We start from the raw sequence: 25,439 nt of genomic DNA on the forward strand, positions 1-25,439 counted from the left end.
ATGAAAACCTGTTCCACAGCGCTCTGGACCTCAGGCTGGGGGCGAAGGTTCATCTTTCAACAGGGCAGTGACCCTAAGCACACAGCCAAGATAACAAAGGAGTGTAAATCTTTGCAAATGTATTAAAAATAAAAAATGAAAAAAAATCCCATGTACAAAGTCTTTTGAGTATGGTGCTGCAAGTTTGGCACACCTATTTTTGGGCAGTTTACCCCCATTCTTTTTTGCAGGACCTCTCAGGTTGGATGGGAAGCATTAGTGCATAGCCATTTTTAGGTTCAAGTCTCTGGTCTGGCTGGGCCACTCAAGGACATTCACAGAGTTGTCCCATAGCCACTCCTTTGTTATCTTGGCTGTGTGCTTAGGGTCGTTGTCCTGTTGGAAGACGAACCTTCACCAGTTTGAAATCCAAAGCACACTGGAGCAGGTTTTCATCAAGGTTGTCTCTGTACATTGCTGCATTCACCTTTCCCTTGATCCTGACTAGTCTCACTGTTCCTGCCGCTGAAAAACATCCCCATAGCATGATGCTGCCTCCACCATGCTTCACTGTAGGGATGGTATTGGCCAAGGGATGAGCAGTGCCTGGTTTCCTCCAGACGTGACGCTTGCCATTCAAGCTAAAGAGTTCAATCTCTTTTTTTCAACAGACCAGAGAATTTTGTTTCTCATGGTCTGACGGTCCTTCAGGATTTGTTTCCAGACTTTGTCTAAGTCAAGAACACTTTTTTATAATTATTTTTTAAGCATCAGATACTGTTCATTATCTTTAAATTAGAATAACAATGATACCCATTAGTATCTATAATACTGTGTGTTGCTGTAGACCATTATTTTACAATATTTACCTCACTGTTTCGATAGAAATAAAATAATTTTGCCCAGCTTGTGTTCTGCTTACACAGTTTGGCCACAAAGACTACGCACAAAGCCAATAGATTAGAATAAATGATCTGAAGCATTATTCCACAATACCAGCTTATTGATTCCAAAGTCATCAGTTTGTCCATTATCAAACACCTTTTTTTGTTTTTTTAGGTCTTTACCAGAGAGTGTATGAGCCATTATCTGAGAGTGTTCAACTTTCTTTGGCGTGCTAAGAGGATGGAATACATTCTAACAGACATTTGGAAAGGACATATGTGCAATGCAAAATTGTTGAAAAGCATGCCAGGTGAATTGTTTGGTGTTATATTTTTATAAATGTCCACCTTAATATTTTCATATAACTTTGACTAAATTTGTTTCTGCTATTTACTCACGTGTAGGGATTTTGTACTGTAAATTGATTTCAGAGAAAAGTCCCTTGCCTTTCCCTAAAAAGCAGAGGCTGCTAGGGTTCCAAAGACCATACTGGTATTTCCTAAATTCTTGGAGTCTGCATTTAGTTCTTGGATCCCAAGCATTTAGCAGATCCCTTGGATCTGTATTCCTGTAATTCAGATTTGTAGGATTTTACCCAGGGTTTTAAGTTGTTATCTATTGAACCTCAAATAGACTTTTAGTTAAGGTACATTATAACTGCTTCCAAGACCAGTAGGCATCTGCAAGACATGATGTGGTGGATTATGTAGTACTTGGTGTTTAAGAAAAGCACATATTGATACATGGAATTGGATGCAAGAGGCTTTTAAAAATCTCATTGCATATGTAATATTACATTTTATGGAGGTTATGGCAAGAAACTGAAGTGGGCATATACTGAAAAGAGATTACAATTCTTTTTTTTCATTTCATTCTGAGTGCAGCCAAATCCAATAAATCTTTGAATTATCCAGGCAAATCCTACAAGTGCTTAATTAAGGCAAAATCCTGCAAAGTGCTTTAATTAAGTGTCATTAGAAAATCATAGCCATGAACAGTTTTTGATAGCATAAACCTGTTTTTAATACATTCTGTAAGGTTTTAGATTTTTTTTTTTTTTTTTAAGATTGCCTGCAGTCTAATTTAAAAAAGGAAAACACTGTTGTTTTAAAATGAGCAGTCATAAAAATCGTTAGATATAATTTTGACCTTCAAATAAGAGGGCAACTACTATGCAAACCAGCATTTCACACCTATAAACCAGGGTCTTTGGCCCACTTTTACTAGAGCAGACCAATCTGTACACTGTGTCACTAGAACCTTTGTTTCATGGTTAATACTCAGCCATAAAATACTGGTGGAAGACTGACAAAACATTTGAATAACATTTCAGTTCAGATTCTGTATACCCACAGAGCATTTCATTCAGTTTTTATACCCCTACGGAGTAGTTAATAGGCATGAGAGAGTCATCTGAAAGTAAGTGTACATATTCGCTAGCACACCTGCAATCTTCAGTTATCGTCCAAAGGTTTTTATTGCAGATAGATCACATCACAAAGACAAGTGCAACATTTCAGAGCCATGCAGGACCTCTTTATTCACATCCCTGACAAAGGGGTCCTCTGTGGCTCCAAAACATTGCACTTGTCTTTGTGATGTGATCTATCTGTAATAAAAACCTTTGAATGATAACTGAAGATTCCTGATGTGCTGGTGAATATGTACATTAACTTGGTGTTTCCGGTATGCAGCCTGTAATTGCTGCAGCACCCATTAATGATGAGCCCTGTTTCCAGGAAGGTGTGCAATAGGAATATTGACAAGACTCATCTGAAAGTAAGGCATTTAAAAAGTTAGTCAGTGTGTGCTCATTTTGAGTGCAAAATTGTGCTTTGTAAAGTTTCCTTTTAGTCTATATTAAAAATGTAAGTCTGCTTTAAAGAATTAGGGAGGTTTCCACACCACATCAATGGCAACATTTTATTCCAACAAACTGACTTCAGCATTAACGCCCCTCAAAATCTTTATTTTTTTCATATATTTGATCAATCACATTATTCTGATACATATAAATGGAATTGATACAAGTCTTCCCCTTCTGACTGGGTAGCCAATAACATCTCTGTGGTGTATTACATAATACATTGGGGGATTCTACTATATATATTTGATTATGTAAAAGAATTACAGAGGGTGAGGGGGTTATTAGGTTGCTTACTGATTTGCTTTAATAAAGACCCTCTATAGTGCCAGTTGTTGTATAGTTAGGTTGAAAAAAGACATAAGTCCATCTAGTTTAACCAATAAACATAAAACACAACCGTACAATCCCATATACACCATTTTATACCTACAGTTGATCCAGAGGAAGGCTAAAAACCCCAGCAAAGCATGATCCAATTTGCTACAGCAGGGGAAATTTGTTTCTTTCTGATCATCCAAGGAGGCATTCTGATATTCCCTGGATTATAGTGCTGTAGTAGTTCATTGAAAACTTCAAGCTGACAGTTGCAAAGACTGCTGAACCGTGTAGTTTTCCTTTCAAAGAGGACTGTGAATGAGTGATGCGGCCAGGTGGGCGGAGCTCAAAGTGGCCCCGTTTTTTTAAAATGATGGCAGCAGACACAGGGAGAAGATCCACGGTCTGTTGTCACAGTGGGGATCAGGAGCGGACGTGGGGGCTGGTGCATTCATAACATGTTACATGTGTCATGGGTGTCACATGTAACATGTTATGAAAGGTGAACTTATCCTTTAATACACAAGATGCTATTTTGCAGGACTTGGTATATTTTAATTCTGAACTATACACCTTTCAAAATTACTAGACCCGTACAATCTCACCACTCCCATAGTTAACTTTTTTTTCAAAATCCTGAAGACTTTCTAGCCTCCCCCTTTACACTTGAGGAACTCCAATCTGTACCTCGTTCCTTCCCAAATATTGTCAGATCTTTAAGAGGTATTTAGTAACGTTCTCCATAGAAATATCACCATCCTTGACAAGCCAATAAAGTGCTAATTTGAAACCAGGTAAAGAGTCTGTGGACCCTCACTTATATTGGCCTATTTCTCATCTGCCATGTAATATCAAGATTTTGAGAAGCGTTCCAGGTAGTAGACCTAGCAAGGTCATAATGTCAGTGATCCACCCAGATTAGGCAGAATTCATGCCTCAAAAATCTACATTGATCCACCCTGTAGATTTTGAATATGCAAACACCATCTGATAACCTGGCAACTAGGGCCTTGCTGCCTCTCAGTGCCGCCAAGATATATGACAGCAGAGGCGTAACTAGAAACCTCAGGGCCCCGGTGCAAGAAATTAGGAAGGGCCCCCCCCCGAAAAGCATGATTTTGATACTATATTTTTTTCCACTGTACAACAAAGTAAAACATTTCTGTGCAACCTGTGTCCCCAGTGGAACCTGTGTCACCAGTGCAGTGGTGGTCCTGGAGAGGGGTGGTGGTACTGGAGGTGGGTGGCGGTGGTGGTACTGGAGGGGGGATGGTGGTACTGGAGGGGGGCTGGTGGTGGTACTGGAGGTGGGTGGCGGTGGTGGTACTGGAGGGGATGGTGGTCCTGGAGAGGGGTGGTGGTACTGGAGGTGGGTGGCGTTGGTGGTACTGGAGGGGGATAGTGGTCCCGGAGAGGGGTGGTGGTGGTACTGGAGGGGGATGGTGGTCCTGGAGAGGGGTGGCGGTGGTACTGGAGGTTGGTGGCGGTGGTGGTACTGGAGGGGGATAGTGGTCCTGGAGGGGGATGGTGGTCCTGGAGAGGGGTGGTGGTGGTACTGAAGGTGGGTGGTGGTGGTACTGGAGGTTGGTGGCAGTGGTGGTACTGAAGGGGGGGTGGTGGTACTGGAGAGGGGTGGCGGTCCTGGAGAGGGGTGGCGGTGGTACTGGAGGGGGATGGTAGTACTGGAGGTGGGTGGCGGTGGTACTGGAGGTGGGTGGTGGTGGTACTGGAGGAGGGTGGCGATGGTACTGGAGCGGCATGGTGGTCCTGGAGAGGGGTGGCGGTGGTACTGGAGGTGGGTGGCGGTGGTGGTACTAGAGGGTGAGTGGTGGTACTGGAGAGGCATGGTGGTCCTGGAGAGGGGTGGCGGTGGTACTGGAGGTGGGTGGCGGTGGTGGTACTAGAGGGTGGGTGGTGGTACTGGAGAGGCATGGTGGTCCTGGAGAGGGGTGGCGGTGGTACTGGAGGTGGGTGGCATGGTGGTGGTACTGGAGAGGGGGTGGCATGGTGGTGGTACTGGAGAGGGGGTGGCGGTGGTCCTGGAGGTGGGTGGCGGTGGTACTGAAGGTGGGTGGCACAGTGGTGGTGGTACTGGAGGAGGGGTGGCGGTGGTACTGAAGGTGGGTAGCACGGTGGTGGTGGTGGTACTAGAGGAGGGGTGGCGGTGGTACTGAAGGTGGGTAGCACGGTGGTGGTGGTGGTACTGGAGGAGGGGTGGCGGTGGTACTGGACATCAGGATCCCCAGATACCCCCCCTTAATTTAGGGTCCCCAGAGAGCCCCCCTTACTTTAGGGTCCCTAGACAGTCACCCCCCTTAAAGAGGTTTCTCTGTACCTTGCTGGACTCCGCCGTGCACCTTGGCCCCCAGCAGATCTCTGTACCCCCCCCGCACCTGGGGGGAGGCAGCGATCAGCAGCTCTATGATGTTGATGGGCGGCGGGATCTTCCTGAGTCTCTGCACACACTGGAGAGGAGTCAGCACGGCTGTGAGTGAAGAGCGTGTCTCATGTAAACAGCAGCACAGAGACACCGGCACTCGGGAGTGAAGTTTCATTTTCCCTTGTCCTCTCGCAAAACACACAGCTGATCCTGCTCCCCCTTCGGCCCCCCCTCCCCTCCTCTCCTCTCCTGTGTTCTCCGCGGGAAATGTGAGCTTGTTAGCTTCACACCTGAATGCCCGCGGAGAACACAGGAGAGGAGAGGAGGGGAGGGGGGGCCGAAGGGGGAGCAGGATCAGCTGTGTGTTTTGCGAGAGGACAAGGGAAAATGAAACTTCACTCCCGAGTGCCGGTGTCTCTGTGCTGCTGTTTACATGAGACACGCTCTTCACTCACAGCCCTGTGAATAGCAACCACGCCGGGGCCCCCCCACAGTGATGGAATTCCAGGGCCCAGTCGCAACTGCGACTGTTGCGACCCTGATAATTCCGCCACTGTATGACAGCATGGAATATCTGTACCTCTGGCCAGTGCTCAAGAAATTTGGTTTTGGGACAAACTTTGTAAATAATGTTGTTTTTCACAATGGTGATATGCATGAAAATATCATGCCGGTATATGCGGATGCTACCTTGCTTCTGTTGGGTGATACCATTTCCTCCCTTCAAGAGGGTGATGGAAGCAATGGAATCCTTTGACAGCCACTCTGGTTTAATATATTGGTCCAAATCTGCATTACATTCTGGATGGTGAATGCTCTCAACCAATTACCCCCTCTTTCGCAATACCACTCACAAACACACTTACCTAGGCATTCAAATTACCCCAGATATTACTAAATATTGCCACATCTGCCATTTTTGCTGGGTAATTAGGTTCCGGGTTAAAATCTGGAGTAAGCTCCCTCTCTATCTTTCATTAGGAGAGCACATCTCGTAAAATATGTCTGCCTTGAAAGCTATACATTCTCCAAAAATATCATAATTGGGGTGTTAGTGATGGCAGCCTAAAATCAAACCAGAGCAGCTACAACTTACCAAGTAGTAGGAGTTGCTCTCCAAAACCCTTGACTCTACTACCTTGCAGCCAAGCTACAACTTATTTGTAGGTCTTAAGCAATCCAGCCAGGCAGAAGCCGATGGGGTTGATGCTACCACTTAACCTACACAAGTTTGGACTTGATGCCTAAAGATTTTGTAAGCTCAATAAATTGTTTTCCACATATACTCTCATGCATAAAGTCTGGGACATTACATACAATACATACTACAAGTATTCAAATTGGTAGTATTGAAGCCCAACTTCAGGCATAGCAACAAAAGTAATACTCCTGCAGGGAATCCCCCCCATCCCATCCCATCCCACTGCAAGGGTTAAGTGCTTATTATCTCAAGTGGTGCCGGAGTAAGGTGAAGTGCTTACCTTATTCTGCACACCAGCAGGAAGCGGGGGAGGGGTGGACCCAATGCAAGGGTTGATTTTTTTATTTTATTTAAATGCCTGTAGTTGGGCTTTAAACCCTTCTCAGTGTTGAAGCAGCAATACACCTTGTAACAGCACATGCAATTTTATTATGTCCGGTGGCAACATACTGTATAAGCCCAAAAAAATGTGGGTAGGTGCCATCTAAGCCCTAAGCTTGTCTCCAGACCTGAACCTTATTGAGCATCTGTGGAGCATCCTCAAACAGAAGGTTTGGAGGAGCGCAAGGTCTCTAACATCCACCAGCTCCGTGAAGAGGACTCCAGTGGCAACCTGTGAAGCTTTGGTGAACTTCCTGCCCATGAGGGTTAAGGCAGTGCTGGAAAATAATGGTGGCCACACACAATATTGACACTTTGTGCTCAATTTGGACATTTTCACTTAGGGGTTTACGCTTGTTGCCAGCGGTTTAGACATTAATGGCTGTGTGTTTAGTTATTTTGAGGGTACGGCAAATTGACACTGTTGTACAAACTGTACACTTACTACTTTACATTGTAGCAAAGTGTAATTTCTTCGATGTTGTCACATGAAAAGGTATAATAAAATATTTACAAAAATTTAAAGGGTGTACTCACTTTTGTGAGATAGTGTATGTATCTTAGGCCTTATGGATGACTTGAAAATAGATGAGGCTGCAAAATACATTGAGACTTGAACACTTTATTTTCTGTTCTGTAATGCTTTCTGATACATTACCCATATGCTGAAACTCTTAATATACCTGACTGTATAGCAAACGTAAGATGCACAGTTTGTATTTTGTAATTGTTTTATTGACATTTTAGTATTCAATAAAGAAACTTTATGATTGAAAAAAAAATTGAAGGTGGGTACCCCTCCCTTTCCCAAGCATATGCAGTTGATAATGCTTCTTTTGTCTGCGGGGGACTGAGAGTAATACTTACCTTAGTTCACAGTCCTGAGGGAGAAAGCCTGATGGAACGTGAATTAAGATTACATTTAGACAAAACCATTGTTGTAACTGTGCATATGCCTAGGAGGCACTTCATTTAATTGACCTTTAAGTGAGATCTGTGAATTTAATTCAGAAAATGGACATCACAGAATAATGAAATATTATACCAGGCTGTTAAATATGCTGCATTTATTAATATAGCTATCAAGCAATTTTAACTTTCAAGATCTCTATGAAATCTAACTTGAAGGCTACCACTCCTTTTTTTTTTTCACTGAAAATGCTAGTTGTCAGGCTGCTATGCTCACCCTGTTTTAATTATTGGCATCTGTAAGCCAGAACAAGCATTCAGATATAGGGTTTTGTTTTTTTCCAATTTTCCTTATCTTCATACTTGTGGATCAATAGCACTGAGTTAACAGCTACAGTAGGTAACTAGCATTCAAAAGAAGGTCAATAATAGGAGCCCCATATTTTCCTGCTTCTTTAAATCATGTACGTACTCTCATTTTTCATATATTTACTATTCATTTCCATTACAGAGCTATCTGGGGTGCTTCATCAGTGTCACGTCCTGGCTTCAGAAATGGTCCATTTCATTCATCAGATGCAGTATTACATCACATTTGAGGTACATTTTTGTTTTATGTTTGGCTTTGGATATTAATGTTCACCCCTTTTTGAATTGTGGTTTACCCTGATTGTGTATTCCTTAGGTTCTAGAATGCTCATGGGATGAACTTTGGAACAAGGTGCAGCAAGCACAGGATTTGGATCACATCATTGCAGCTCATGAAGTGTTTTTGGATACAATCATTTCTCGCTGTCTACTTGACAGTGACTCAAGGGTAGGTTTACTTTTTGAATAAAGATGTGTCCTTTGCGCTACTTCGAGTAGTGAAAAATATTCCTATCTTACAAAGTATTAACCCTTTCATGACTAAGCCTATTTTTGGAATTTGGTGTTTACAAGTTAAAATCCATATTTTTTGCTAGAAAATTACTTGGAACCCCCAAACATTATATATTTTTTTTAGCAGAGGCTCTAGAGAATAAAACGGCGATTGTTGCAATATTTTATGTCACACGGTATTTGCGCAGTGGTGTTTTAAACGCAACTTTTTGGGAAAAGGGACACTTTCATGAATAAAAAAAAAACAAAACAGTAAAATTAGCCCAATTTTTTTGCGTAATGTGAAAGATAATGTTACGCCGAGTAAATAGATACCAAACATGTCACACTTTATAATTGCGCGCACTTGTAGATTGACGACAAAGTACGGTACCTAAAAATCTCAATAGGCGACGCTTTAAAAAATTTTTACGGTTACCAGGTTAGCGTTACAGAGGAGGTCTACTGCTAGAATTATTGCTCTCGCTCTGACGATCGCGGCGATACCTTACATGTGTGATTTGAACACCGTTTACATACGCGGGCGCGACTTCCGTATGCGTTTTCTTTGCTTCGCGAGCTCGCGGGGACGGCGGGCGCTTTGAAATTTTTTTTTTTTATTTTTTTTATTTATTTTAAAACGACTAAATTGTTTTTAAAAAAAAATATATATATTTGATCACTTTTATTGCTGTCACAAGGAATGTAAACATCCCTTGTGACAGGTACTCTTTATGGAGGGATCGGGGGTCTAAAAGACCCCCACCCCTCCTTTACACTTCAATGTATTCAGATCGCCGAAAACGGCGATTCTGAATACCGGATATTTTTTTTAAACCGGCGCCATTGGCAGCCGAATAAACGGGAAGTGACGTCATGACGTCGCTTCCGTGTTTACGATGAGGAGACTGGAACGAAGCCGATTACGGCTTCGTTCCAGTTCCTCCGCAGCAGCCGGAGGCGTCGGACCACTGATCGGTGCTCCCGATCGAGCGGGAGCACCGGTAACAGCGGCGAGAGGCGGCGGGAGGGGGGACGTCCCCTCCCGCTCCTCCGGCATAACAGCCGAGCGGCTTTTAGCCGCATCGGTTGTTATGGCTGGAAAGCCAATCGCCCGCTGAACAAAACGGCACCGGGATGATGCCTGCAGGTGCGGGCATCATCCCGGTATACCCCCCGGAAGCCGAGTACGCAGATCTGCGTACGCTCGGCGGGAAGGGGTTAATGATGATTAAAATAAACTGCAGCAAAACCTAATAGTTCACAGTACACAAATGAATAAAGTGCAAATATAAAGTGATTTCGTGCAGTAAAAAAATCGTTAAAACATACAATATGATGGTCTAATAGATAAAAAAGAGAGCAAAAATATTATAAATGAATGTGTGTATAAACGCAAAAATTTGTGCAAAAAACTAAATAATGTGCAAAAATGCAAAAAATAAGTGCAAATATATAAAATATAATAAATATTTCTACACAATAGTGCAAAAGATATATAGAGAGTCAAAATATTCAGCCTCCTGGCATCAAACGAATGATAAAACCACTAGATGGCGAATAGCAGTGAATAAATGTAATACCAACTAAATGTAGTGCTTCAAAAAAAAAGAGACGTGTTGAAAAACATTAAAAAAAAAAAATCAGTGAGTCCTATTCCTAGATAACCAGATGGGCAAATATATATATATTAAATTGTCCATATTCCACTTCTTTATATCTTCTCTTCAAAAAGTGGTCTCCCAGAACTCTCACTTTCAGCCAATAGGGTATAATGCATCAATAGATCATTTAGATTCTACACATCCTCCTATTGCACCCTTATATAATAAGCATATATGGCTGGTATGATCCTGGGAACTTCTCCACCTGTATATAGATCCACCAGCAAAACGTCCTAATTTACTCCGAAATTGTCACGGTAAAACCAGGGGGAAGAGAGAGAAGATACCGCCACTGGTTTAGTATGTTTAAAACTAAAATAGCATTCATTGGCGTGCCATATAGATGGACTCTTGCATAAAAATGAAACAAGCAAGCATGTGAATAGTAACATCGACATTCTCAGCGCCTTCTCACGTCACTTCCGGTGTATTTCCAGTGCCATCCAATCCCTACGCGCTACGACACCCCAGATGAAGACACGTGACGTGTCATAACGCATAGGGATTGGACAGCACTGGAGTTATCTTCTCTCTCTTCCCCCCGGTTTTATTGTGACAATTTCAGGGTAAATTAGGAAGTTTTGGTGGTGGATCTATATACAGGTGGAGAAGTTCCCAGGATGATACCAGCCATATATGCTTATTATATAAGGGTGCAATAGGAGGATGATCCAAATTATATATTGATGCGTTATACCCTATTGGCTGAAGGTGAGAGTTTTGGGAAACCACTGTTTGAAGAGAAGATATATAGAGTGGAATATGGACAATTTAATATATATATTTGCCCATCTGGTTATCTATGAATAGGACTCACTGATCTTTATTTGGAGTGTTTTTCAACACGTCTATTTATCATTTTTTTGAAGGACTACATTTAGTTGGTATTACATTTATTCACTGCTATTCGCCATCTAGTGGTTTTATCATTCGTTTGAAGCCAGGAGGCTGAATATTTTGACTCTATATATATATATATCTTTTGCACTATTGTGTGGTGATATTTATTATTGCACTTATTTATTTTTTGCATTCATTTTTGCACTCATTTATTTTTTGCATTTATACACACATTCATTTATAATATTTTGGCTCTTTTTCTTTTTATCTCTTAGACCATCATACTGTATGTTTTAATGATTTTTTACTGCACAAGATCACTTTATATTTGCACTAGGTTTACTTTTTGTTTTAAAAATTTGTTTATGAAAAAACAGCAATACAGTTTATGGTAAAAGTAGTTTCTGCCCATATAAACATTTGCGAGCAAATTAACGCAGAGGCAAATAAAAATATCCTGTAATGATGTAGAGTTTACGGTGTCTGTCCAGGCAAAAAAAAAAATTAGAACTCTGTTGTTCTTGGTGCCCATAATCTATGTATACTCACAGTATTCTCCCTTAAATTAGCCTTAGTTAACATCTTAGCGCCGGCTCCCCCTGACCCTTTAAGAGGGTTATGACGCCAGGCTTAAGATCACATGATTGCTGTGATTAGCTGTCATGGCGGTCACGTGATCTGAAACTGCCTTCGGTTAGGGGATGGTAACTGCTGGGAACGTGCAGAGCGCACGCTCTCAGCAACAGTGTACTGGCAGCAATTCATGCAAATATACGGCCCCTTGGCACTAAGGACCAGGTGTCGAGAGGCAGCATATTTGCATACAGCTGGCACCAAGGGATTAATAAAGTACTTGGTGATCCTGTGATTTTCCTACTTATGGCTTTAGTGGCTGTTGTAGTCATATCCCCAGTGTTGTATCCACTGAAGGACCAGAGGTTTCCAAGTAATCTGAGCTGCTGCGCCTATCTGGTATTGTGCCTACAGTCAACGCTGCTGTTTCACCCTTTATCACTAAGGATGAACTGTCCTCAGCCCTAGCCAAGTTAGAGCACAGGATTGCTGGCATGATTGCCTCCATCTTGCAGGATGGCAGGAAGCGTGACAGACCCCCCCCCCCCCCCCCTCCCCGGAGTCTCCTAGTCTGGAGCAGGAATGGGTTGAGGATGGGGAAGAGCTTAAAGCTCAGAATTCGATGGAGTGCCTGGCAGAGCAGTCTGCTTCCGAGCAATCGACAAGAAGATATTCAGTCGATGTCTGCCTCTGTCGCAGAGGCTTTTAATCCTGACTCTGACCAAAATGGTTTGTTCTGCCTTTAAGTTGCTTCTTGCGGAGGTGACTGAGCCCCGTGGTCCTCTTTGGGATCTCTGAGGCCTCTTCAGGTGGCACAGACTTTCCCTCTACACCCCTTGTTGGAACAGGTGGTGTACGCTGATTGGGAACATCTTGACAGGACTTTTGTTCCTCCAAAGAGGTTTTACCTTTTATATTCAATGGATGAAAAGTTTGTTAAAAAATGGAGCATGCCAATCGTAGATGTAGAAGTCCAGTAGATAATGCACAGGGCTTGAAAGACCCTGTTGACAAGTCCATTATTAAAAGCTTCCTTTTCTTTGGCCAGTTCAGCTATTTAGTCAGCTGTTGCAGCAATTGGTATTTGCCAGTCCATAAAGGATCAGGTCAAACGGCCTGATAGGCCTAACCAGGAGGATGATCTGCCTGAAAGGAAGACAGATATTCCTTGAGCACTGTGTTTTGCTGTTGATTCTTTAAAGGACGCAATACAGCTGGTTTCTTGTCTGGCTCTCTTTTCTGTACATATGCGCAGACTTTTATGGCTTAAGAACTGGTCATCCGTGCTTCCTTGTAAAAAGTTATTAGCAGGTTTCCCATTTCATGGGGAATGTTTATTCAGTGATCACTTGAACAAATATATCCAAAAAAATTCTGGAGGGAAGAGTTCTCTACATCCTGTGAAGAAAAACACCAGACTTTCCTTGTTTAAAAACCCAGCGACTGCTCAAATGTCTCCGCATCAGGGCAGTTCTGCCCCCAACAGGGCGCTAGGGCCAGGGGCAAGCTGCAAGGCCAGGGCCAGAAAAGGCCCTGGGTCCAAAATTCATCTAAACCCAGCACCAAGCCCTCCTTTGAGGGGACACCCCCACTCCATCGGATGGGGGGAAGGCTCCTGCACTTTGCGGACATTTGGAAAACAATTCAGGACAAATGGGTCACTTCAATTATATATTGCAGTTACAAGCTGGAATTGTGGGGGGTTCCCCCCTCAGAGGTTTCTAAGATCCAGCGTTCCCTCGGATCCTCTTACATTACATTATCTAGTGCATCAAGGAGTGATTGTAGAGGTTTTCGCATTCGAAAAGGGGACTCAAACCTGTTTACGGTTCAAAAACCAAATGTGGACACAAGGCCCATTTTGGACCCAAGATCCCTGAACCAGTATGAACTGATCCAGTCCTTTGGTATGGAGTGTGTCTGCTCAGTAGTAGACACACTCCAGAAGGGAGACTTTCTAGTCTCCATCGATATAAAAGACGCATATTTACACGTACCTATCCTTCAGCCTCATCAGAGGTTCCTACGTTTTTCAATAGAGGAATGTCATTTTCAGTTTGTGGCTCTACCCTTCAGGCTTGTTACAGCTCCCCGGGCGTTCACAAAGGTCCTAGCACCGGTAATAGGTCTTTTAAGGGCCCAAGGGATTCTGAGGCTCTGGTATCTGGACAAACTCCTGCTCAGAGATCACTCACTACATGCTGTTGAACAGTGGTCATCAACCCTGTCCTCAGGGCCCATTAACAGGCCAGGTTTTATGTATTACCTTGGGGAGATGCAGACTAGAATACTGCAATCACTGAGCAGGAAATTATATCACCTGTGATATATTTCCGTTATCTTACAAACCTTGCCTGTTAGTGGGCCCTGAGGACAGGTTTGATGATCACTGCTCTAGAACAGAGCATAATGTACACATTGCAGTATTTGAAAAGCTTAGGCTGGATCATAAATACTGAAAAGTCAGCCTTAAGACCAGCAAGTCTAAAGTATTTAGGTCTGATCCTAAACATGGTCCAAGCAAGAGTATTCTTGCCACCCTTAAGGATCTGTGCCCTGAAGGAACAGGTACTTCAGATAAGGGGCACCAGACAACCCTCCATTTGGATTATCCAATGTGCTTATTTCCTCAGGCATGCTTAAGCCTAATCTGGTGGTTGCAGGATCAGAACCTGCAAAGGGGAAAGTCCTTTCTCCCAGTAAGTTAGAGAGTACTGACTACAGATGCCAGTCTCTCTGGCTGGGGAGTGACCCTAGATGAGCTCACAGCTCAGGGGAAATGGTCAGGGACAGAGCAGACCCTGCCCATCAACATCCTAATATTATGGGCAGTGCGTCTGGCCCTACGGTCCTGGACGGTGGAGCTTCAGGACTGCCCCATCAGGGTTCAGTCCGACAATGCCATGGCAGTGGCCTTTATAAACCACCAAGGCGGTACCAGGAGTCATTCAGCTCTGAAGGAGGTGAACTGCATACTAGCCTGGGCAGGGGGACATGTGCCAATTGTATCGGCAGTCGAAATATCGCGGGATTAGAGAACTGGAGGACAGATTATCTCAGCCACCAGCATATCTGCCCAGGGGAATGGTCCCTAGAGCAGAGGTGTTCCAGGAAATTTGCCAACGTTGGGGATGGCCAGAGGTCGACCTACTGGCATCCAGGTTCAACAAGCAGCTACAGCAGTTTGTGTCTCGAAGAAGAATTCTGTCACTAGGAAGATTTATCATAAGGTCTGGAAGACTTGTATTGCTTGGTGTCAAGCCAGATAATGGCATCCTTTGAAATATTTGATTTGGAGAATTCTCTCTTTTCTACAGAAAGCTGTGGAAATCAAATTGGCTTTGAGTACAATCAGAGGTCAAGTTTCCGCCCTATCAGTATTCTTCCAAAGGCTTTAGCCTCCCATTCACTGTTCCAAACCTTTATGCAAGGGGCAACTTGCTTGCTTCCCCCCATTAGGTCACCTATATGTCCTTGGGACTTGAACTTGGTGCTATATGTGTTAAACCTATTGAGGAAATTCCATTAGACTTGCTCACGCAAGCTAGCCTTCATGATGGCTATCGCCTCGGCTAGAAGGATGTCAGTTGACGGCCCTTTCATGCAGGGAACCGTACTTGATCCTTCACCATTACAGTCGTGTCACGACCTGTTCCATCCTTTTTGCCAAATGTGGTGTCGGCCTTTCATTTAAATCAGGACATTATTTTGCCTTCTTTTTTCTCTCAGCCTCGTTCGGCAGAAGAGAGACAGCTGCATTCTTTGGACGTTGTCCAGGCAGTCAAGGTTTATTCATCTAGATCTGCCGAGATTCAAGCCTTTTTTTGTTTGTTTTACCAAATGGTCCCAAGAAGGGGCAGGCATCTTCCAAAGCTTCCGTTGCCAATTGAGTCCTTCAATTGGTCATTCAGGCCTACGGTCTGAAACATAAAGCTCCTCCCATTAGGCTGAGCGCTCATTCTACCAGGGGTGTAGGAACCTCCTGGGCTTTTCACCATCAGGTAACTGTGGCTCAGATTTGTAAGGCTGCTACCTGGTCTTCAGTGCATACATTCACAAAAATTTTATCAAGTGGATGTTCGAGTAGCCTAGGATTTGACTTTAAGCCGCAGTGTACTTGCTACAGAACTAAAGTACTTCTGAATGGGAGGGGTTTTATAGGGGATCACTTCCTGTCTGAAGACCTTTGGTCTAGCAGTGTCCATTCACCTGATGTTGAAGTATAACCCAGCAGGTAATGAATATTAGCCTGATCTGTGTCCCATGATGTACTCTAGAGCTGCAACTAACAATTAGTTTATCTGTCGACTAATCTATCGATTATTTTTTCGATTAGTCATCGACTATACGATTATTTTTTTATTTTGTTTTTATTATTCTAGTGTGTTCTTTTTGGGATTAGATAATTAATCCTTTGGATAACTTTACAAAAAATGATAAGTACAACTTCTAATATAATATTTCAACTTTTATTAAATTTTTTTCAAAAAGTACTTCAATGTGGTAAAGTTTTTACAGTATAAAAAAGTGCCAAAAATAAAATGTAAACACCACTTTAGCATTAGGCACGAATAATGGCATTGCCATTAATTCAGAGCCAAAAGCATTAAAAAATGCCATATAAAAATGCAACAAAAGCACTGCTGCTCAACATTGTGTACAAAAACACGTGAAAGACATATACAAAAATAAAGTGTCAAAAAATAAAAGGTAACACTTTAGGGCATGAGGCATGAAAATGCCATATAAATTCTGCCTAACACTTTGCAAAAGATGCCTTCAGAAGGCATTATGTGGTAACCTTACTACTCAACCACATAATGCCTTCAGAATGCATCTTTTGCAAAGTGTTAGGCAGAATTTATATGGCATTATGCCTATTGAACTAACGTGTTGTTGTTTATAAAGTAACACCACAAAAATGCTGTTCAACATACAATAACACTGTAATTTAATCATTACTTACATAGTGTTATTGTAGAGTCGATTGAGCAGTATTTTTGTGGTGTGTTACTTGTAATTGTAATGTAAAACATACCTGAGGAGGTAACATAGTTTTCAAGGAGCCATATCCAACAAAAGCACTGCTGCTCTGAACTGGTGCTCAACACGGTGTGTGCAAAAACACAGACATATACAAAAATAAAGTGCCAAAAAAAATGGTAACGCTTTAGGGCATGAGGCATGAAAATGCCATATAAATTCTGCCTACCACTGTGCAAAAGATGCATTCAGAAGGCATTATGTGGTAACCTTACTACTCAACCACATAATGCCTTCAGAATGCATATTTTGCAAAGTGTTAGGCAGCATTTATATGGCATTATATGCCTGTTGACCTAAAGTCTTGTTGTTTATAAAGTAACACCACAAAAATGCTGGTCAACATATAATAACACTATGTAATTTAATTATTACTTACATAGTGTTATTGTAGAGTCGATTGAACAGTATTTTTGTGGTGTGTTATTTGCAATTGTAATGTAAAACATACCAGAGGAGGTAACAGATTTCAAGGAAGGAAGGAACCAAGCCCAACAAAAGCACTGCTCAACACTGCAAAAGTAATGGCCAATACAAGGCAGCCATCTCAACATAAATACACTAATACAGCCCAACAAGAACAGTGCATGAGTGCAAAAGGTTGGGGGCCTGTGTTACTTCATTGCAATGCAATATTTTAGCATTGCAATGGAGGAAGGTTAGCATATCGACATGCTCTGAAGTTATGCTTGCTCTTTTTTTTAGTCACAATGTTGCCAGCAACTGAGAAAAGCCTTTCAGATGGGGTTGATGTTGCAGGCACAGACAAGTAACTCTTTGCCAGCATGGCCAAGATGGGAAACCTCTCTTCATTTTCCTTCCACCATTTCAGCGGATTTTCTTCCTTTGGAATAGCCTGCTCACTGAAATGCATGTGTATCTAATTCCTCACAACTTCACTGTGGGTTTCTTGATCTTGGATGTGACCAGTCATGTCATCCTCGCCATTACTGTGTTGGTCATCTGAATCTGAAGAACCGAGCAAAGTGTCTAACAGAGACACTTGCCTCTTCTCAGAAAATTTCATGTCTGCACTGACGGACTGTTGTTCCTCACATCGATGTTGCGTTTGCTCTTCCTCATATCTTCTTTTCACTTCAAGAGCAAAAACTTGGGACTTGATGTGAACTTTTAAACTGTCCCCTTCTGGCAGGAATTTTAGTTTGCGGAATCTGGGGTCCAGGGCTGCTGCAATAAGACATATTTTCTCCACCATCATCTCTGAATTTAGTTTCCCGCTCCCATCTTGATGTCATCTCCTGTGCAGCAACACTTTGGAAAGCCTAGACTGCTGCTGTCTCGCAAATTGTGCTCTGTATGGATTTCTTAAGGCACTTTACCAGAGCAGGTAGAGCGGAAGCAGTCACATAGGACTCTCCACTCAAGAAAACAGTAGCACACTCAAAAGGCTTCAGGACTTGTTCCACTTCCTCAAGTAAGCTCCACTGATAATGTTTTAAATCCAGGAAGCGCTTCTCTTGTGGTGTGACATCAGGATCAGAAAGAGTTACAGTCACAGGCCTCCTCTGTTCAAGCAGGCGGCTGATCATGTGTAAAGTGCTGTTCCATCTTACGGATACATAATTTATTAGTGCATGCTCACGGGTACCCATTTGTTGCTGCTTTGCTTTAAGCTTTGTAGTGGCCAGCTCACCTTTTTTTTAAATGTTCCACAAGGCACTTTGCAGCCCTCAGTGTCTTGCTGATCTGGGGATCCCTCAGGGCATGGTTGACAATTAACTGCAATGTATGACCAGCACACCTGAGAGAAGAGATGCCATGCTTTTGTTCCAAAATACGCAGAGCAGCGACAACATTTGCAGCGTTATCATGGACAACTAGATTTTTCATTGGCCATGGATATCTCAAACTTTTCAGCTGCTTTTTCCACCCAGTTCGCAATGTTTTCAGCTGTGTGCCGATCTTCAAGTGGCATAGTGGTCAGATTGTACGATGTAAGATTCCAGTCTTCATTGATGAAGTGGCATGTGACACCCAAGTATGCCCCTGTGGCAATACTGGTCCATGCGTCTGTGGTGAGAGCTATTTTTGATTTCACATCTTTGAGTGACTCTTTCAATCTTTCAAAATTCTCCTCATATTTCTTCTCCATCAGCTTAGTGAAATGGGACCTGAAGGAAAGTGTGTATCCTGGGTAAAACGTGTTGATCATTTCACGAAATCCTTGACCGTCTACAATAGAAAGAGGTCTCATATCTTTTACAATCATGTTGAGTATGTAATGGGTATATGCAACGACCATTTGGAGTGTGCAAACAGTGACATCCTTTTTATGAAAGAAGAACTCCCATACACAGCTTTGCCTCTTCCTGAGAAAAAACAACAAAACACACACAATAATAATTAACATTTAGGAACCTGAACCAAGTTTAACCAACATGAAATCAATCTATGAGCGCTCAATGCTAATAATGTACTTGTACTGTCACAGTATTTCAAAGAGGGTACAGGTAGGGTAGTAAATGTCTACAATAAGTTAATATTATTATATTGTTGCTGCTCTGCGTATTTTGGCATCTCTTCTCTCAGGTGTGCTGGTCATACATTGCAGTTAGTTGTCAATGTCAACCATGCCCTGAGGGATCCCCAGATCAGCAAGACACTGAGGGCTGCAGTGCAGTGCAGTGCAAAGTGCCTTGTGAAACATTTAAAAAAAAACATGAGATGGCCACTACAAAAAAAGCAATTAGCAAAACACAGCAACAAATATAGGTACCCCTGAGCATGCACTAATAATGATGTATCATCCGTAATTCGTTACTAGCAGCATATATTAATTGACCACATCCACAGCACAATTTGTATTGTAATAATTACTCCCATTGTCTCCCAAAACTAAAAAAATACTACTTACAAAGATGGCTCGTCTGTTTGAGGTCGTAGAGCGTCAGGAAGTTTTCTTCTGAGGTGCTCGTGCATCGCAGTAGTGCTGCCGTGGTATGCCATTTCGGTTTTGCAGAGGGAACAAAGGACCATTTTATCTGGCCTCTGTTTAAAGAATTGCCATACATTTTGAAAGTCGTGGTCTGGCTTTTCCTGCACCGGAACTTTCCCCATTCCCAGGAGCAGCCGCCGTTTACCCACGAGATGAGACGAGCGTGACGCGTCGATGTCTTTCACGCACGTCAACGTATTTTCGTAGTTGATTATGTCGATGCGTCGTGGCAGCTCTAATGTACTCAAAGAAAAGGGTTTTACAGGTAAGTATGAGGAAAAAAATCCTATTTTTTACCATATAGCTCTATTAAGATTGGGCTTCATTATATAGTGTTTCTGTAATGCAATTAACAGTACAGAAAAGTTTTTCATGCATGGCATTCAGGTGTGGTAATGCAGCAGCTGGGGCAATATCAGAATATAATTATATAGTGATGGAGTTTATTGGAGCTCAATATTAGCATTGAAAAAAACAAACCTTTTCAGTTTTATTCAAAGCTACAAAAACAATCTGAATGGAGTTCCACTTTGTTAAAACATTTTATTTGATCTTACAACAAAAAGTTACTAGGGCTGGTTCACACCAGTCCATTGCATTTTTATTCTGCATCAAAAAAACGTCATCAACTGTCCTCAACAAGAGAAAAAAAAAAAGGAAAAAAACACACTGGAACGCATTTAAAACACACATGCAGGAACGCATCCAGAACACAAATTGTGGTATGAACTGGCCCTTAGCTTATCTTTGCTGGATAGCATGAATTAAATGATTTATTGATCTTTTTTTTAAATTGCCCCACCCATATGTACATGTTCATTGACTTGACACTTTCTGGTTTTGATGAAGTAATATTTATATTCCAATTTTTTTTTCCTCCAGGCCCTCCTAAATCAACTTCGTGCTGTGTTTGACCAGATAATTGAGTTTCAGAATGCCCAGGATGCAATGTATAGGGCTTCTCTTGAAGAGTTGCAACGAAGGTTGCAATTTGAGGAACGAAAAAAAGAGCGAGAATCAGAGGTATGACTTCCAGAAAGTGTAATACAACTGTTTTGTCATGGTTTATGGAGAAAGTTTGGCTGTTCCTAGTATTTTTATTCTAAGTGAAGGCCCCATGTGTCTCGGTTCTCCAAGTGGTAGTAGTGTTTTTATAATATTACTGACGCTAAAAAAATTTAAATTTAAAAAGTTCCTGTAGTATGGGGAGGCTACAATTGCTATTAGTCCTCAGCAAAAATTGGCTGCTTGACTGTCGCAGTTTTCAGTCCTCCAGGGGTTGCTGAGCTAGAACAAGCAAATAAATTAAATTAGCAAATCGGCTAACTTGGAAAGTTTTAAAGCCACTTGGTTAGAATGTATTACAGTCATCTACCATTTTCAGTAGAAGATGTCATCAACGCTAGTCTAAATATTTCACTGAGGTCACAATTCCTTTATCTCCCTGTGATTACTATTTACATTAGAAGCAGACTTGCAAAAACCCATAAAATACACTGTTGTTGCAGCCCAGAGACTTACCTAGAGGTAAACACAAAATGGGTTTTTGGATTTCTGATCCACTTTGCACCTCTCTTCTGTTTATCACAACGGATGCCACAACGGATGTCAATGGATGCCATCCTGAAGGGCTGGGAGAGTCCTAGACAGCTTGTTGTTGCAGAAGACCTGGTTGACAGGAATCTCATCTCCCAATCTACATACTTGAGCTACAGGTGATTTTGTTTTTTCCTTACAAAGCTAGACAACCTAACTTGGGGGTCATCTAATCAGAATCCGGTTGGACAATGCCACAAAAGTAGTGGGGGGGAGGGTGTGTTGGCCAAAAGCCTTGCCACAGCAAAAAAGAAGAATGGATTCTAGACATACAGAACTCCACGTTCCAGCCTTGCCCACCATTAACATTCCAGTTGTGGATAACTGTCAGTCAGACTTTATCAATCGGCAGTGACTTGACCCGGAGGAATGGTTCCTACATCTGGAAGTGTTTGAGCACCTGTGTCACAAGTATGAAACACTGGACACAGACCTCTTGGCCTCCAGGTTCAGCAACAGACTGAGCGGATTTGTCTCCAAATGCAGAGATCCTCAAATGAAAGCAGTAAATGCTCTGGTGACTCCTTAGGATCGGCACAGCGTGATCTGTGTCTAAAATGCCTACCTCGACCACTCTACAGGATTGAGATGGTGGAGGCATTCTGTTCATACTCCTAACTGGTCCAGATGGATGTAGTACACTGACCCAGTTGACTTTTCCACATGAACTGGATCTTAACACCCTGCTTCATGGCCACCAATTTTAATAGTGCATAGTTGTTGAAGCTTGGATCTTGAGAGACAGGTCATTGATCTGGTCATTTCCATTCTTTTAAAAGCTAGGAAGTCTACTTCTTCTATTGCACATAAAAGACTGACTTCACTTGGTGCGGGGAATGAAAATTTCACCCCAAGAAATGCATTTGGTTTTAAATACCATGGAGGGACAAGTTGGTAGTATTCAAATTTGATTCTGTCAGCGCTTCAAAAAACACGTTTCCTGATATTACTGTACAGGACACATGCTTCTTTAAATCACTACAACTGGGTTTATATGCAGCCACTTTCAGGTGGTTGCACACTGGCAAAAAACAGGGGGCATACCCTTAAAACACTTCCCACTCCTAGATGGCCTCATGGATCTCTTCTTCCCTTTTCAAGGTTTTTCTGGATATGATTTTATTCATAGAGGAGTCCTTGATCACTTGGCTGCACCATATCCACTGCAGCTCTTCATGCTGCTTCTAGATTTGTGGAATCCTTAGCAGATCTTTGGGAAGCAATACTCAGACTCTCCCTTCTGGAAAATACAGGGTTGGCCTGTAATGTTGCACTTGGATCCTGTTGTGAGCAATCCCCTTGGCACATAGTGAATTGGGTAGAGCTAACTGCAGGGTGTTGTACAGGTCTAGAGCTGTGGTTTGCCTAGAACAGAGCCAAGTCTCCAAAGACCCCCGCTGGGCATTGCTGAATCTTGTGTCCTCTAATTAGCTAGAAAGAAAACAGCATTTTTGTACATAAAATCTGTTTCTTGGGGTTGATTAAATGTCCAAAACCTTCTGTATATGTGATCTACTCCTAAAACTGCTTTTCTACAAAACTGAAGTGTGATGGGAGTGAAAAGGGCCATACCTAGCTGGCTAATGGCTTTTCTTGGTTGTCCCTGGATAACTGAATTCTGTATCCCTTAATGTATTTCCAGTAACAGATTTTACAGTGAATACAAAAATCCTGTTATACCTATTTCTAATAATTTTAAAATTATATTTACTGGCCTACTTTCATATTAATCGTGGATGACCGCACTACAGTAAAATCAACTTCTTTGTTGTGTTGTATCAATAAAATCAAATGCAATACAGCAGAAGTGAGACCTACCAATCGCTTCATTGTGATTATGCACACTACAGTGTGCAGCGCATTAATAGGTCTCACTTCTGCTATATTGTGTTTGATTTCTTTGTATAAACTACAGTAATGAAGTTGATTTTTGGTAATTGGATGGATAAGGATTGACCGACCTTGAGCAGTATTATATATTGTTTGTTACTTACTATGTTGCTGTATTTTTATTTATTTATTTTTTTAGGGAAAGTGGGGAGTTACAGAAGCTGAAGAGGAAGAAGAAAATAAACGGGTTTTGGAATTTCAAGAATCAATACCAAAAATGCGTTCTCAACTACGAATTCTCACTCATTTCTATCAGGTAAGCATCCATTTGATAGACACATGACATCTTATATTTATGTACTGATTTATGTAGATATCATGTACTAATCTAAGTACACTTTTTGTGCTTTTGGAACAAAAATCAAACTGACGAGATTGAGTACTTTGCTTTTCTTTCCCTCAGATTTAGTGCAGTTGTCTGTTTGCTTTTTTCATCTGTCTTCCCTTCCTATAGACATATATAGATGCTTGGGCGAGACAACTATGGCAATCTCAGAAGCATACAGTATTTGTTTTACCTTTTACTATTGTTACATTAGTAATAAATATATTTCGGATAATAAGAGGGTTTAAGATATTTTTTTATGTTGGTTTTGGATTGATTAAGGAAGGGTTAATACACCTGCCTGGTTATTTGTTGATATCTATGTAACATTTAGTACATTTTCCTTTTCTTCCTGTCCCAGAATCACAACAGGGAATTGGAGGAAATCTCCCAAAGTGAATTTCCCCTCTTAAAAATTAGTCCCTAAAACAGGTATCTTTATTAGACCATGTTGCCTCACCTATTGTTCTCAGTGACAATGGTCACAGTACAAATAGGGGTAATGAATCTTCCTAGACACAGGTAGCATTAAAAAAATAAAGAGAGCCTAAAGCCTAGTACACACCACTATTTTTTTTTTCCCATGTGTACTAGGCTTAACCCTTCCCCACTCTATCCAAAACTAAAACAAGGGCTGGAGATATAGTGCTTAACATTCTTGTTTGATTATAGGTAATAGGGTTGATATCCTAAACTAATAGAGGCCCAAGGTAAAGTTGTGTTCACTTAGAATATTCAGTTATGTAAAGGGAAATACTAATTAAAAAAAGTTTGCTTGCATGTGATTGGATGATGAAAGTGCACGCAGCTTCATAGCATTTACTTTGCCAAATAGTCTCTATTCCTTTAGTAAATCGCATTTTTTCCAAAGTTTAATATATATTTCTCCATTGGCTATTGAAGAACACTAGAATTGGAAACGATTGGGGTTATACCTCCGGCTGCATGAGGTTGGACTATGGAGAACAGAAACTTAAAAAAAAAGTCTGTTTAGCTTTCTTTTTTTTCTTTTTTTGTTAGTAACTTCTTTTTTAGCATTCTTAAGATGTACAAAATTACAGCTTACAAAGCTGCCAAGTAACGGACACAAAATTCAAGTGATAGCATAACAATAGCCTCATCTTTTATTTTAAATTTAACCACTTGCAGACCAGCGTACTGGTGGGCAAAAGGGCTTACGTGTAAGTCCCCTTTAAGAAGCGGTGCTGCAGGCACACGCACGCCCACCGTGGTCACCTTGACCGCAGGTCCCGTGGACTCTATGTTCGCCGGGTGCCCGTAATCGTCTCACGGAGAGGTAGAACGGGGAGATGCTTTTGTAAACAAATGATGGATATGTGCATCTTAGTGTTTTATCCTGGCAACCCTGTGCTCAGGTGACCTCCTTTGAGGAGAGTCAATTTTCTGGACAATTGCAGCTTAAAACCTTCAGAGGGGCCTAACGCTTCAAGCTTCCACTGGACCAAGCTTATCAGGTGGATAGAAATGCTAAAGTGAATGTAAACCCTTGCATATAGCCAGTGAAGTGAACAGCCTCAGATGATACACAGAGATGAAACAAATCTCCCTACATAAGTTTTATATGTATATCTGCTGTCTTAAGCTTTCTACACTGTTTAGAAAGTGATCATTGTGTTCTTCCTATTCCAGCACTGGGTGTGGAGTCTTGGCATACACTGTGTGAAAGCTGATTGGAGGAAAGACACCCCCCCCCCCCCTCCACATAGGCAGAGGAAGGGAGAAACATGCAGAGCTGTGCTGTAAATAGACCATC

The 25,439-nt window shown here is 41.9% G+C and overlaps 1 protein-coding gene across 2 annotated transcripts in view; it reads left to right on the top strand.

Moving 5' to 3' along the window:
- The window catches only part of TUBGCP3 (tubulin gamma complex component 3), a 151,973-nt gene that overhangs the window by 121,447 nt on the left and 5,087 nt on the right, over positions 1–25,439 (top strand). For both annotated transcript variants that reach the window (XM_077482881.1, XM_077482882.1), the window contains exons 17-21: positions 1,039–1,174; positions 8,429–8,517; positions 8,603–8,734; positions 20,737–20,877; positions 23,480–23,596. In XM_077482881.1, coding sequence (XP_077339007.1) covers positions 1,039–1,174; positions 8,429–8,517; positions 8,603–8,734; positions 20,737–20,877; positions 23,480–23,596 — 615 coding nt within the window. The remainder of the gene's footprint in view (positions 1–1,038; positions 1,175–8,428; positions 8,518–8,602; positions 8,735–20,736; positions 20,878–23,479; positions 23,597–25,439) is intronic.

Source organism: Lithobates pipiens, unplaced genomic scaffold (genome assembly GCF_037356315.1).
Source record: "Lithobates pipiens isolate NorthernLeopardFrog02 unplaced genomic scaffold, aLitPip1_a1.2 Scaffold_16, whole genome shotgun sequence".
NCBI classification, from domain to species: Eukaryota; Metazoa; Chordata; class Amphibia; order Anura; family Ranidae; genus Lithobates; species Lithobates pipiens.